Here is a 15,508-nt window from a genome sequence, read left to right as displayed (position 1 = left end):
CTGGAATGTTCTTCCCCTACTTTAAGGTGAAGGTGGCGCTGGGCAGGCTACGGGCAGCACCGAGGAAGAGCCCCTCTGGAAGTTGCAGGAAGAAGGAGCAGGTCCCAGCTCTGCCAGCTGCCCAGTGCTTTCCTGTGTCCAGAGCTTGATGCCTGACCCAAGGTCCCCAGCAGGGAGGCCCTTCCTTGTTCCTGCAGGGCCTTCTGCCCAGCATCCAAGGTTCCTGAGTGGGGATGAGAGTGAGGGTACAGGAGGAACGGGACCACCCCCATAGATGTAGCCAGCCCCATGCTGCCCCGAGGATCCCTCCCAGGCCTCCAGCTGTCCCTGCAGAGCCATGCGGATGGCAGAGAGGGAGGGAGCATCTGGCTGGTGGTCACACCTTGCAGTCCAGTGCTGTGGGCAGGCGGACATTGAGGGAAGAGAACCATTTCTGTGGAGTGTCTGAAACCATGCTTCCAAGCCCTCTATGAAAAGGCTGGTGTTTTCCCCAAAGTTGACAGTCAGCCCTGCTTTCACCCCTGACTTACTGTGCACCTTTGAGCAAGTCTTTCGCTGCTCTGGGCCTCTAGCTTGTCATCTTTGAAATGGGAAGGTGTAAGTGGCCCTCGAGGGTCTGGGCCTGTAGGAGGGAGGATCTGGTGGGCAACCCTCCCTTCTCGGGAAGCGCCGGGCTGGCTGTTGGGGAGGCTCTGGAAGGTGGGGTAGACGGAGGAACAGCAGCTGGCACACCAGCGCCTCCCCCGAGGGGCCACACACCGCATGTGCGGGCGTGGTTTGGGAGTGAGCGCCTGGCTTGTCCTCTCCCCTCGCCCACTCTGTGCCGCAGCGTCCCAGGCTCCTCCAGCACCCAGGCCAGCCTCTACTGGCCCTGCAGCACCAACCGCTCTCCTGGGCGGGATGCCGCAGGATGCAGCGGTAGCCCCTGGAAGGGATCTCTGGCTGGAAGTTGGCCAGGCCGTACACCGTGGGAGCGTGGGCTGCCTGGGGAGGGGGCAGGCTTCCTGTCCTGCAGCGGTGGAGGCGAGGCCGAGATTCGTGTAGGGGCTTAGGAAGGGCCCTTTAAGACCTGAGGTTCCGTGACGCTTAAGGCGGCATTAAGGGCTTTGGTGTTCGTTCTGCCGCTGACATCCCAAATCAGCACACGCCTCCGAGAGCCGACAGAGAGCGCTTCAAAGCCGCCATTTCATTTGATCCTCCCAGACCTGTAAGGTTGGGAGCCCTCTGTCCCCGTGGTACAGGTGAGGGAGCACAGCGGAGGGTGGCAGCCGTGAAGCCGGGGCCAGGCCACGGGCCTTCAGCCACGGGGTTGCCTTGCACGTAGCCGCCCGAGGGGCCGTCACTTTGCTTGTGCGCCGCAGTGTTTTAATCTTTAAAGCGGACTCGTGATGGGGCCATTGTCATGACTGAGCTCGCTGTGCGGCCTGGCCGGGAGTGAGCACTGGGGTCACTTGTGCGGTTTGCCCAAAGTCACTCATGTGTGCCCAGCCTGGGGCTGGCTGTCCTGTGCTCTGACCTCAGATCTGGCTCCACCTGCCAGCCTGTGCCATTGTCTTTAAAGAGGGCCTGGCTCCTGCACGTTTCCGGAGCTCACTCTGGGGATGCGGGACTGCCTGAGGACCCCTCTGTGGCCACCCTCGTCTCCCTCCTCGATTCTCTGCCACTTGGCCTGGTGCCGCCCCTGTCACTGTCTACACCCCATCTGCGTATTCTCTTAGACTCCAATCCCCTGTCAGGGTGACCAGGCAGAGGAGATGGCCCCACAGCCGGTCCTTGGCTGGAGGACCTGCCACCAGCATGATGTTGGCTCTGAGCTTTTCAGCTCTGGCTCTTGGGCCTCCTTTGCCATTCCTCTCCCCACCCCGCCTTTCACCAGACGTGTGGGGAGAGTGTGGACCTAGAGGGGTTTTTTGGCTTTTTTTAAATGTTTATTTATTTTTGAGAGAGACAGAGCACAAGTGGGAGAGGGGCAGAGAGAGAGGGAGACACAGAATCTGAGGCAGGCTCCAGGCTCCGAGTTGTCAGCATGGAGCCCGATGCGGGGATCGAACTCACAAACTGTGAGAGCATGACCTGAGCCGAAGTCGGACGCTGAACCGACTGAGCCACCCAGGTGCCCTTGTAGATCCAGGTTTAAACCCCAGCTGGGTCATTGGCTTCCTGACTTTGGGTGGATCTTTCTCCCCTCAGACCTTCAGTCTCCTGTAAAGTGGGAATAACACTAGTTTCGTGGCAGTGTTAAAAGGACAAGCCAGAGACTGTATGTAAAATGTGTTATGTGCTCAGGTAACACTGGCTGTCCCTTTGCCGTCAAATTTTCACCGACCTTACTTCTTTCAGATTCTACAAAGGCAGAGTTTAACCAGCCCAACCAGCCCAGTTTTACTTCCTGTTCATTTACTCGTTCACTCCTTCATTGATTCAGCACCCAGTCTGTGGCGGCTGGTACGTGGAGTGATGCATGCACGAAAATCATTGAGATATAGTCCCCACCTTCCAAAGGTACTCGGAGCCTAGTGGGAGAGATGGACACGTGGCCACGATCATAGCCCAGTGTGGTACGGGCTGTGGCAGGGGTAGGAGGATTACAAGGCATTTGGGGAGTGACTAGGATGAAGCAATTAACCCTAAGAGGTGGGCAGGGAAGGCTTCGCAGAGGAGGTGCTCTTTGAGCTGGGTTTGGAGGATGTGTAGGCGCCCAAGTGGAGAAGGGAGGCAAGGTATTTATTTCTTCTGCAAGGAAAATAACACTGAAAGAGGGGTCAGGCGCAGCCCTGATAGGAGGTTCCTGATCCAGGCATTCCTGTGACTCACCGCACTCTGCCTTGGGGGGTTGTACTGAGCCGAGGTGGGACTCTTCCCTCAGAATTGGTGATTCCCCCTGAGTTTTCTTCCTGCTTCTCCAGCACTGTGCTTGGTGAGGGCCCCACATGCTGACACCTGAGTCAGGTGACCTGGGTTGGGGGACAACCCAGGCGTGGGGCAAGGTGGGGGATCTGTACATGCTGGGCCTTGGGGACAGCCACCAGCCAGGCCTTTGCGGGTCCTCTCCCCTTCCACGTTCAGACCCAGCCCCTGCCCCCAGGCTGCTGGCAGTTTCTTCTCCCTCGGAGTTCCTAAAGTGGGCAGGTGTTCGCCAGTTGGATCTGTTACGAGTCCGCTCCTTTCCACCCACCTGAAACCCAAGATGAGAGGGCTTACTGGACCTCCACATGCTTTTGAGAGAAACCATCCCGAGGCCCCTGAAGATGTGTTTCAAGTTGTGACTGTTCCTCTGTGCTGGCTTGTCATTGTGGCCCCATCCCTCGGCTCCCACCCCCCTCACCTTTTTTAACGAACGTGTTTTTTTTCTCATCAAATCCTTTCCACAGACTAATCCTCTTGCTTCTATTCTGTTTGTCTTTCTTCCCCCCTTCCCTCTCCGGTGCCCCTTCTCCTTCTCATAGACTGACCCTTGGTTATCGTTGCAGAATTACGGCAGCGGCATGAGACCACCACCCAACTCCCTCGGCCCCGCCATGCCCGGGATTAACATGTAAGGCAAAAAGGACCTTGCTGGCAGCTCAGAGCCCATGGCTCCCCGACCCTCTGCTGGCCCCCCCAAAGACTCGTGAACAGAGTCATTCTTGGCACCCCTCTGGACCTCAGGCCTCTCATCAGTGGAGCCGGGGATGCTGGCGATAGATACTTGGATAAGAGCTCATATGGTCCCGTATGGGGCTCATCCGTCCTGGGTGTGTTTCTGAGCCTGCTGTGTGGATTAGCCCGCCTGCTCCTCATAGCCCGGTGAGGTGGTTATTGCCCCCGTTTACAGATGAGGTAACTGAGGCACAGAGAGGTGAAGTAACTTGCCCCTGCTCACAGGGCTCTTAAATGACAGGGCCAGGATTTGAACCCCGGTACAACTGGCTGCTGTTGTAGTGCTTGAGTGGTTCTTAATTAACCCCCTTTCGGGGATAGATCCCCATGAGGATCTGTGGGTTCCCTTCCTGGGAAGATGCACATGCAGAGGCAGTTTTATATACTTGACACGTTTTTCACGTAATTTAGAGGAGCTTGTAGATTTCTAGCCGTGGAGCTGCCCATTACTGCCCGAGAACCAGGTGTGTAAGGCCCTAGGGCCGCAGGAAGGATTTCCTGTTAGTGATGTCAGCCGTCTCGTTCTGGCGCTTCCGGCACCGCCCCCTTGGGGTCAATGACACCTTTTTCATTGTTCCCATCTCTCTCCTCTCTCTCTCTCTCTCTCTCCCCCTCTCCCCGTCTCTCTCCCTCCCCCTCCCTCCCTCTCCCAGGGGCCCGGGAGCTGGCAGACCCTGGCCAAATCCTAACAGTGCTAACTCAGTGAGTACCCACATCGAGTGGGAGGGGTTTCTAGGCTATGGGGTGGTCCTGTCCCCAGGTTGGGGGTATCATGAGAGGCAGGGATGCAGCAAGAGTCCACCTGACGCTTGCCAGCGGGAGCCCCACCTGTAAGTGGAGGCTTGGGAGTAACATTCCCGGGGCCTTCAGGGTTTGGGCCCCGGCCCAGCCCGCTGATGGGCAGAAGGCCTGTGTGAGCTGAGAGCTTGCTCAGAGAGCATTGTCCACACAGAAGCGTCTGGCGATCCTCTCCCCCCGGCAGGGCTGGCTTCTAGTGCTCAGGGGAAGGAGCTGGAAAGGGGCTCAGCACAGACAGTCTGGGGAAGAAGGCCAGAGGGGTGGGGAGAAGCTCTCGCTCTCCTGTCCTCTCACACTGGAGGGTCTCCCCTGCCCATGCCCCCTCAGAGCTCCCTGCCAAGGCTCTTGGGATCAGTTCAGTGTAAGCACTGGGCTTTGCTCACACCCCTGGCCCCCTCCTGGGGTGTCCCACAGCCTTTCCTAGCAAGAAGGGGTGGGTCCCCAAGTGGATTTGGAAGCCCAAGGGTACTGAGTATCAGAGGAAGGGACTCTGACACGTGGCTGCCCACCTCTTGTTTTTAGATTCCATACTCCTCCTCATCACCTGGTACCTACGTGGTAAGTGTGTGTGGGTTCGGGGCATTGGGTGTCCAGCCACATGTGACTGAATGTGCAAGAGAACTTCTCCAGGGTCCCTGTCTCTTTCCCTTTCAAAACACACTCCGAGCACAAGTTCTAAACTCTGCTAGAACCTGCTGTCATTGTTCAGGTACCTTCTGGGGGCCCGGAAGTCCCCAAACAAGACCTAGAGTTGGGTCCCCATCTTGGGGGCTGACCATTGACCTAGCTGGTTTCCCCCACAGGCCTCTGGTTCCACCAGTTGGCGTGTGAACACATACACGCACACCCACAGCTGCCTCTAGGTTTGAAGAAAGGCAGTGGGGTGGGGGTGGGGTGGGGGGAATCCAAGTCCAGCTCCCTTGGGGCTTAAACACTTGGGCTCTGCTTGAGCTTTAGTGAGAGCGGGATGCCAGGCTGGGCCCTGGAGGAACACTTGACTTTGGTGTGGCCGGAGCTCGGGGTTTTCTCCCGACCTGGGTCATGGCCATGGGTTCCTCACGTCAGTTTTTATCTCGTCTCCAGGGACCTCCTGGCGGTGGTGGCCCCCCAGGAACACCCATCATGCCTAGTCCTGCAGGTAAGAAGCCTTGGGGAGAGGGTGCCATCGAGAGAGTTGGGGGTCCTGGAGGGGTCCCAGTGCAGGGCCAAAGCTTACCAACCACCCCTCCTGAGCAGCGTGTCCCCCACCAGGCATGTCAGCATCAGGTGTTTAGGAGGAAGGAGATCCTCGGTGCCCCTGACCTTCCCTGTGGCCTTAGCAAGGTCACTCCTCCTCTCTGGTTAGAGGAGAGGCAGGGTGGAGAGCTCCAGGAACGAGGGGGTCTCACTGTCCTCAGCTCACACTGGTTGGCAAGCACCCTTTCCCAGCTGTGGATTTCTCTAGATGACTGAAAAGGGGCTTTGGGCTTCTGACATCCTGGAACCAGGACTCTTAACACCATGTCTCTTGAGTTCCCAGAGCTCTTGGCTTCTGGTCCTCTATACGGGAGATCTCTTCTCCCTCTTTCTCTGATCAGAAGAGGGCGTGCGTGCACACGTGGGCATGTGCACACGTGCGCGCGCGCGCGCGCGCGCACACACACACACACACACACACACACACACACAGCTTCACAGTTGCATTTCTTTCCCAGCTGAGAATAACACACCACCATCTAGAAGGAATCCCACGGACAATCTACCCACCCAGAAAATAAAAAGTGAGACGTGGTTGGATTTCTGCCCTAGAAAGAAGATGCCTGCTCCTGATAGAAACATGTTAGCTGGTTTTCTTAGGAGACTTTCCTAGCTAATTGGGGAGACGGAGGGGTCCCTCTCTCTCCAGACTCCTCGGCTCCCAGTGGCAAGGAAGCTGCTTACCCATAGTCTGGAGCTAGCGGCGGCTGTGATGTTCCGGCCCCCACTCCCGCTCCCTCTTTCTGCTGCTGCATTTTTATGAGCCGCATGACCTACATTCAGACTGGGTCACATTAAACCACTGCATATGTTAATGTGTCTCCAGCCCCATGCTTCCCTCTCCCTCCTGCCCCATCAGCTTGGCAAGGTGGCCCCTGGGTAATTTGTGGCGTTTCTCTTTCCCCAATTTGATTAAAACCCCTGGGCGGGATTGGGGGAGAGCGCAGCTGGTGGTCTGGCCATCCCTGCGTGGTCCCTGGCAGGGTCTGGGGACCAGGTTGTTTTCGGGTAGGGAGATGAGAATTTGAACCTGCCACCCCCGCTTTGCCACGTCCACACTGCTGTCCACACACCCTGGACTTCTTTGTTCCAGGGTTGAGCAGTTTTCACAGTTGAATTTTCTGTGATTAAAAACTTTGTGAATCTTCATTAAATACAAATTAGCCAGAAAATGGTGGTACTTAGAGGAGATTTTAGGTGATAAAATACAAAAGAATGAGTTCAAGTGCCATGAGTTTGTTTTAATTAAGAAATGAATTAATCACCCCGACTTGTGGGTTTCCACTGTTCTACAGATTCAACAAATTCCAGTGACAACATCTACACAATGATTAATCCGGTGCCGCCTGGAGGCAGCCGGTCCAACGTAAGTCCGCTTTCTAATAATTTACATATCAGATACCATAACAAATCATAATTAACTTCATCAGCTGAGGGGAAAGCAAGTTTAATTGATTTCAGCCATTTGTTACCAAAGACGAATAAAATAAACCGTCAGAAAAGCGATTAACTCTTGGGCAAATCGGTTCCCATTCCGCAGCTGGCCGGGGGTAGAGAGGTACCCTCCCCTCTGGCCAGAGCGGCGCACCCAGCCTCACTATGGGGATCTCTGCCACCCTGAGTGGGGTGTCAGGGAGGGAGAGCACTAGGCTGCGGGTGGACCCGGGTCACTCCCCGCTCCGCCGACTGGCTGTGCGCCCCCCCAGGCAGTCAATCACCCTCTCAGGTCTGGAGCTGTGGGTCCCTGACGCCCATCTGGGGACCTGCCTGCCCTGTGCCTCCAGCCCCTTTGGGAGCCCTGTGACTGCAGCTTCCTGGTCTGTCTTTGGGTCATTGCCTGCCTCCCACCCCCTCCCTTCTTGGCTTCTCCAAGTTCCAGCCCCTCGTAATGTAGGAGCTCCATTTCCACCTTGTCTGACCCCTGCCCATCTACTCCCTCCCATGGCCTGTGTCCCCTGCTGGATGGCACTTGACTGTGCAGCCACAGCCCGTCCCCTTCTCCCAGCTGGGAGCTCCCCGAGGAGAGGGCCGGTCAGACTCACCTCTGGAGACAGCCCTTCTGCACCAGCCGGGGAGGGCACTCGGACTGGCCTTGCGCTTGGGGAGCCCAGTGTCTGGAAGGGAGGCTGCTCTGTGACCAAATCAACAGTCTGGACTGCAGAGCCAGAGGCTCTGGGTGTTGGGGCCCCAGTGGTGTTCTGGCCTTTTGGGGTGCTTCGTTTGGTTCTGTTGGTTTGGTTCCTGATGTGACCCCTGAACCACCCACTGTGCTAAATGCTGATTGGGAGCTGCCCCATGCTGGACCCATATTTAATCCTCTGGCAGCCTCTGAAGGGGGGAGGGTCTTTGGATCCTCCTGGGTTAGGGAGAGGGACCTAGAGAGGGGTCCCCTAGAGAGGGGTCACGTGACTGAGAAGCGTGGGAACCGCACTCCTTAACCATTGCTCCGCTGTCCCTGTCCCTCTCCTGGGCAGCCAGCACCCCTCCCACCCCAGCCCCATCACCCCTGCTACCCGTTAGGGTGACTGGCCATCAGGAGACGACTTCCCAGGACACACTGTCCTTGGTTTGGGCAGTGGATGCCAAAGGGTGGGTGGAAAAGTGTAAGGCTCTTCCAGCAGCCTAAAAGCCAGGGACTGAGCTCACTGTGTTCAGTGTCCACTGGAAAGGGCATAGGTGACCTTCCTGCCACGGCCGCCGCCGCCACCTCTCCCAACCGTGGACGCCAGCGGTCCCGGCCTGTGGCTCCCAATGAACCATCCACGTCACGGCTCCGAGGGCCGGGCTCCAGTGCGCTGGGGTCAGGGGCCCCGATGGGTCCGCCTGGGCTCTGTCCGCAGATGAACCGCTGTGTTCTGTGTTGAGGTTGCGAGGGTCTCCTCTTCCACATTGTGAGTCGGGGGCCGTGTGTTCTGGGAGTTGAGAGGATGACAGGTCTGCCACGAGCATGGCCCAGATAGAAGAGAAGGGGAGGGGCGGGGAGGCGGAGAAGGGGAGAGCACACAGGGGGCCCCGTTGCACAGGGCTGGGGTGAGACAGCACAACCTTCTAACCCAGCGCCGGCCGCCTCTGCCGCCGCGTCATTCCCTGTCCGGCTCCGTGAACGGAGGACAGTACGTTTTCTGAGGCTGCACCCGAGTCCTGAGCGGCAACACAAGGGGATTTGAAGCTGCAGAAAGCAAATGAAAGATGGTTGTTCTCTTGTCCAAATACAAGCTAGACTTTGCTCATCTCTGCCTGTTTGGCCGTCAGCACCCAGTTGATTTGGCAGATTTCATTTGGGGTGTGAACTTCTTACCTGCTGAATGTCCCACACACCTTGTGCCCGGCACTGCTACGAAAGGGGACAGGGTGCTTACTTAGGATACCAGGCTTTCATAACGAAAGATTCTGGTCACTCCCCAGTCAGATCTCCTCAGAACATGCAGATGCGCTTAACGAGACCTTGGACTCTGTAGAAGCAGAGAGAGGCTCAGGTGCACGCCCGCACGGTGGCTGGCATCACTGCTGGCCGGAGAAAAGATGGTAACGAGGTCGGCCCGCTGTGACGTCTTCTCTCGTTGGAGATCCGTTGAGCTGAGCACGCAGAGAAGGAATTACAGTAAGAGAGAAGCGTACGTGCTGTTTCTCTAGAACTGCTCAGTGATCTTTCAGGGGGCCGCCAGGAGCCTAGAAGAGAATGAGCAGACCTCACCTGGGTCGCTTGGGGTGGTTGGGGGGGTTGCGACAAAACCTCATCGGCCAAAGTAGCGGCTTTTGTTCTGGAAATGAGATGGCCTGAGAGCATGTCACCAGTAAAGGGCAGCCGCGTCATATAGGAATTTCTCAACTTCTTTATTGAAACTGTAACTTCCTTGGAGTCCAGCTTGGACCTCACAGGTTCATCTCACCTCTGTGCTTTAAAACCATTTTCCCCGAGCGAGGACTCCGTGATGACGACGTCCAGTGTGCTTGGGAATGCTTAGAAATCACAGACTTCAGAGACAGGACAGCCCACCTGATGAACTTCCGGATGCAGAGGACCCGACTGGCAAGCGCTGGTCCCCCTGAACCAGCCTGTAGATACAAAGGGGATGGACGTGTTTGGAGAGCTGGAAGTGAATTCCTACAGGTGCAGAAACCTACGCAAGTCCGCAAAGTCCTAAGTACTCCACGCGCAGACGTTGTCGTGGAGAGCGTATGTGGGTGTTGCCGTGTTGGACCGACACCAGGGCTTGATGAGAGCACGGCAGCAAGTCAAAGTGAATCGTACGTTTGCCCCTGTGTTCCTTTAGCACTACATAAAAAAACAAAAAGGCTGGCCTGGAGGCTGCAGGGAAATCAGAGAGGGATTAGAGGAAAAGCAAGCACCTTTTACCCCATTGCAGGCTCGAGGACAAGGTGGGTCACCAGCAGCTCCATGGCCCGGGTTTGCTGCCCTGCTGTGTCTTCTCAATCTGGCGGGGGCCACCCAGGAATGTGTTCCCAAAGGGATGCTCAGGATATAGGCTTCGTCAGGTCGGACTGATGACCTCGCTTGAATGGATTATCTGAGACATCTACCTGACAAACCATGCTAGCTACCTCTTTGTACAAAACTTTTTTCTAATCTTAAAAAAAAAAAAAAATGCAGAGCAAAAATACCCTATTATAATACAGGACGGAAAGAAACATGATTTTTAAATTGGTTTTTAGTGTTTTATTTATTTTTGAGAGAGAGACAAAGAGTGTGAGCGGGGGAGGGGCAGAGAGAGAGAGGGACACAGAATCTGAAGCAGGCTCCAGGCTCTGAGCTGTCAGCACAGAGCCTGATGTGCGGTTCGAACTCATGAACTGTGATATCATGACCTGAGCTGAAGTCCGATGCTTAACCTACTGAGCCACCCAGGCGCCCCAAGAACATTTTTAAATCAAATATAAATAATATGTGTTTAGTCAGTCCATTGCATTTAGTTTTAAAAAAAAAAAATTAAATTTGTGTGTGTGTGTGTATTAATATTTTATTTATTCTTGAGACAATGAGCATGAGCTCATGCATGAGCGAGGGAAGGGCAGAGAGAGAGAGCGGGACACAGAATCGGAAGCAGGCTCCAGGCTCCGAGCTGTCAGCACAGAGCCCAACGCAGGGCCCAAACCCAACAACAGGGAGATCATGACCTGAGCTGAAGTCAGACACTCAACAGGTGCCCCAAATTTGTATGTTTTAAGGATACATAGTAATATAGCCTGGAAAATTGAAGTAATCCAATAAAGACTCCAGATAAATTGTTGTTTTTCTCACACAAACCGTTTATTTTTTTAACTAGTCCTCTACCAACTGCTGCTGTTAACTAGCCTGACTGTGGTTTTATTGAAATAATAGCACTTACGTAACAAAATAACGAACACAGAATCAACAAGTGGTGTAGAGACAGCTGTATGTCCCCTGGCAAGTGCATGAAGTTGGACCGCTCCTCCACAGTGAAACCCAGAATCTCTCCAGAGCACTCAACCCTTGACATGCACATCCGCGCTGAAACGATAAAACGTTCCAAAGAAAATGTAGGCATAAATCTTTGTGGCCCAGGTAAAAGCAAAGCCTTCCCAATGACACCAAAAGCACGGGTGACAAAAGAAAAAAGTAGATAAATTGGACTTCATCAAGATTTAAAACTTGCATGCTTCGAAGGAGCGCCATCAAGAAGGTGAAAAACACAGCCCGCGGAGTGGAGAAGATATTTGCAAATCACGAATCTGATACCGGACTTGAATCCAAAATACGCAAAGACCTCTTCGAACTCAGGCACGAAAAACCAGCCCAATTTAAAAAGTGGGCCGACGATCCAAAATAGACTTTCCTGCCAAGATGTACCCGTAGCCAGTAAGCACACAAAGGTGCTCCGCTTCGTGGCCATCGGGGGGATGCACGTGGAAAGCATGAGACAGTGCTGCACACTCACTGGGCTGGCTGTCACCAAGAAACCGTGCCGGCGCGGGTGAGGCCGGGAAGACCCTGGAGCCCTCACACGTGGCTGCGGGGAACGTGAAATGATGCGGCTGCTTTGGAAAACAGCGTGGCGGTTCCTCGAAAGCTTAACCAGAATGACCACAGGACCCTGCGATTCCACTGTTGGGTAGGTATCTACCCAAGAGAAATAAAAACCCGTGTCCACATAGTAATCGTCCACCAGCATTCACAGCAGTGTTATTCATAATAGCTAAAAAGTGGGAGCGACGCGTCCACCGACTGAACGGATAAATAGAACGCAGCCTCTCCGTGTAATGGAACATGATTTGGCCGGAAGAAGGAAAGAAGTACTAACTGATGCCCCAACCCGGACGAACCTCGAAGACCTGCTGAGCGAAGGAAGCCAGCCGCAGAAGAAGGTCATATGTGTCCGGAATAGGCAAATCCATAGACAACAGAGAACAAATTAATGGTTGTCTGGGGCTGGGGGCTGGAGGGGGATGGGGAGTGACCGAACGGGTACAAGGTTTCTTTACGGGGTGATGAGAGAGTTCTGACGTCGATCTGGTGGTGATGGCCGCACACCTGCAGACATGCTAAAAACCACCGAACTGTGTGCTTGCAGTGGGCCAGTTGTACGGTGTGCGAATTCCAGCCCGGTCAAGCGGTTAGAAATAATAATACACGAGAAAACACAAAGTTTTAAAAAGATGCTTATGTTGAAGGCAGAACATGCCGTTGTTTATGACATTAATCGCGTTTGGGGGGCTGTTTTGTCTGATACGACTGTGTCCTGAGTTGGCTCCTTAAAAAGTCCATCACCTCCTCTCACTTGGATGAGTAAGTGTGAAATTTGTTGCCAGGTGTCAAAAATGTGCCTCGGTGCCTGTGAGTGGCCCTGGGAAGCCTCTGGGGAGGCGAGAGGCGGGAGGCAAGGGGGCCGCCTCTGTGGTACATGTGAGTGGGCGGTGGGCGCGAGGGAGCGGCTGGCACGCTAGCCGCACCCCTGCAATGTGGGCTCCGGCAGCCTGTGCTGCCCCCTGCCTCTCTGCTCACGCAGGACCCCTACCTAGAATGACTTCTGTGGCCTGTCTCCCCCTGCCCAAATTCTGTCCTCAGTTATTTTGGCCCTCTGCCTCCTCCTCCATGCAGGGGTTCAGATTTCTCTGCCCTTTCCCCACTGCCTCTTCCTGAAGCCTTGGCCATGCCTTGTCTGCAGCTCCCTTTGGAACTCAGCACCTCTGCCCTGTGGGGTGGTTGGGTGTCCATAACCGTGGACTCCCCTTCCGGGCTGAGGCTCGGCTGTGACTCAACTCTGTGTCCCTCGCCCCTGGCATAGGCCAGATGCCAAATAGTCCTCCTTTCTGCCGTGTCCACCCCTGTGCACCCTGACGTCTGGTCTGCATCACAGGGCCTGGGCTCACCAGACTGGGCTCAGCCATCCCTTCTCAACCATGGGATATGACCTCTGGCCTTTGGTTGCTACTTTTCTGAGATCATTCTACCACCCCCTCCAGGTCCAAGGCTAGGGGTAGAGCAGATTCCGCCTCTGGCCTCTTGAGCCGCCTGCCCTGCCACCACTTCTGCCTGGGGGACTCATCAGTGGCCTTCCTCTACATTGTCCCCAGGAGAGAACTCTAGTCCCCCCCCCCCCCCCCCCCCCCCCCCCACCCCCCCCCCCCACTCAGTAGACCCGATCTCCTCACCTTGCCCATGAAACTCCATTTCTGAGGAATCGCTCAGAGGAGGCTGGTGGGACTCAGGCTCAGTCTGCCCGCGCCCCAGTCCCCACTCCTCCCGTCTCCCAGGGCGGGGGAGGGGGGGACCTCCGGCAAAGAATTTCCCACTCTCTGTGCTTCACATTCCTTACCTGTAAAATGGGGATGAGAGACATTAATACCTTTGGCCCCTGGCTGCGCACAGTCACCCATTTGTGTGTCTGTGTGAGGTTCTGACTGGTGAGTCACACGCTCCGTCCCAGGGATAGAGAGAGCCTTATTACGGGGCCCGTGACACTTGGCTAGAGAGCTGTCCCAGAACCACAGTGTAGCCTTGGGCCGGTGTCTTTCCCTCTCTGGGCTTGTTTCCTCATTTGGAGCGTAGGGAGGACACCCCTGCCCTGCCCAATTCCAAGAGCCAAGGGGAGGAACCAGCCCCGGCCTCCTGGTGGCATCAGATAGCCACGCGGTGTGCCCGGAGGAGCCCAACCAGATGGAAGCTCCCTGAGGGCACAGCTCCTTTGTAGCTGGGTGTGGGAGCCCATGAGAGGGGTGCCGAGGGCCTGGGGCCCACTCAGCCACCACGCCCTGTGCTTCTCCCCCAGTTCCCGATGGGTCCAGGCTCGGACGGCCCGATGGGAGGCATGGGCGGCATGGAACCACACCACATGAACGGATCGTTAGGTAAGCGGGCGCCAGCCCCATGGTCATGCTGCACCCCGCGCGACCCTGCCCGAGCAGCCTTCTTTGGCTCAGCCGGGCCTGGTCTACCCCATTGACCTTGGCTGGGCACGTAGGAAGATCCCCAGAGATACAGCCAGGACAGAAGATCGTCTGCACAGAAATAGTGTGGGATTTGGGTGGCTTTGGAGACCTAGCCACGGAAGAACAAACAAGAAACTGAATCCAGATTTTCCTTCCTTCCTTCCTTCCTTCCTTCCAGGGTCAGGTGACATAGATGGACTTCCAAAAGTGAGTGTGTGTTCTGTGTGTTCCTCCCTGATCACATCCACCTTGCCCCAGCCCTGAGGCCCCAGAAAGCTTTTCTCCCCATTGGATGGGCAGGACTCTGGGGCTCTGGGGCTCACCTCGTCTCTCCTCTCCCCAGAATTCTCCTAACAACATAAGTGGCATTAGCAATCCTCCAGGCACCCCTCGAGACGATGGTGAGCTAGGAGGGAACTTCCTCCACTCCTTCCAGAATGACAATGTAAGTGCTGCATGTATCCCTCCCCCCAGTTTCGGCCCCGGATCATCGTCTTACCTCTGGGGCCGGGGACTAAATTACTTAAGTTGTGGTGCCTGCTGGCCAGGACCAGCCTGGCAGGCTGGTGTCCCAACAGCTGTGCCTCTGGCTTTCACCTTGGTCCTTTTTCTGTACAAAGTGCAGGGCCCTCTCTTCCCTGCCGCATGGCCTCCAACCGCTGCCACCCCGACCACTGGCAGGACCTTCTGGAGGCCTCTACAGGGAGGCACATCGCCTCCCAACACTGATAAAGCTGACCGGGCTGGGAAAGCCCTGGGTTGGGACTCAGGAGGCCTGGGCTCTGGCCCGCCGGGCCTCTGAGGGGGTCCACTTCTGTCTGTCCTGGGGAGGGAGGTTCATACCACCAGAGATTTCCTGGGATCCCCACACAGAGGGCCTGGCTTCTATTTACATTCTTGTATGAAGAAACGACGTCATGATTCTGAGAACCCCAGACTAGCTCCCCCCAGGACACCCTGGGCGAGCTGCAGGAAAGCAGCTGTGTGGGAAGGGCAGTGTCGGCTGCTTCCTCAGCTGGGAAGAGGGGATTTGAGAAGGGAGAGGGGTGGGATGGGGGGGCGAGTTGTGATAGCAGCCCCTAGAGCTCCCACGGTGCGGGGGTGGGCACAGTCTAGTGCTGAGCGGGCAGAGCCCTCACAGGCTTCCCCACCCAGGCACGCTCCCAGACTGGCCCAACCTAGCCCACACTGGCCCTCATGGCCCGGTCTCTGCTTCTCCCCTTCCAGTATTCTCCAAGCATGACGATGAGCGTGTGATCCCCTCCTCTTCTCCGAGACCTGAGAGAGCCGGCATTGCAGGCGGGAAGATGCCAGAAATTATGCAAGAAGAAGTGAGGTGTCATTACCCAGGAGCTGGGGGAGGGGCGTCTCCCTGCTCCCCCTCAGCCCCCACCCTCCTCCTCCAGTCCCCCCCACCTGTCCCAAT

At 56.0% G+C, this 15,508-nt stretch overlaps 1 protein-coding gene across 1 annotated transcript in view; it reads left to right on the top strand.

Moving 5' to 3' along the window:
* SSBP3 (single stranded DNA binding protein 3) overlaps positions 1–15,403 on the top strand; it is a gene marked incomplete at its 5' end in the record, with an annotated part of 162,875 nt that extends 147,472 nt beyond the window's left edge. The window contains 9 exons of the mRNA XM_040456052.1: positions 3,471–3,535; positions 4,293–4,341; positions 4,960–4,995; positions 5,521–5,575; positions 6,969–7,039; positions 13,923–14,001; positions 14,261–14,289; positions 14,426–14,527; positions 15,310–15,403. Of these exons, the coding sequence (XP_040311986.1) occupies positions 3,471–3,535; positions 4,293–4,341; positions 4,960–4,995; positions 5,521–5,575; positions 6,969–7,039; positions 13,923–14,001; positions 14,261–14,289; positions 14,426–14,527; positions 15,310–15,339 (516 nt within the window). The remainder of the gene's footprint in view (positions 1–3,470; positions 3,536–4,292; positions 4,342–4,959; positions 4,996–5,520; positions 5,576–6,968; positions 7,040–13,922; positions 14,002–14,260; positions 14,290–14,425; positions 14,528–15,309) is intronic.
* Between the last annotated feature and the right edge of the window lie 105 nt (positions 15,404–15,508).

This window comes from Herpailurus yagouaroundi, unplaced genomic scaffold, assembly GCF_014898765.1.
Source record: "Herpailurus yagouaroundi ecotype Mexico unplaced genomic scaffold, PumYag 77, whole genome shotgun sequence".
Lineage (NCBI taxonomy): Eukaryota > Metazoa > Chordata > Mammalia > Carnivora > Felidae > Herpailurus > Herpailurus yagouaroundi.
The sequence above is the reverse complement of the archived record's forward strand: the minus strand, read 5'-3'. Positions and strand labels throughout refer to the sequence as shown.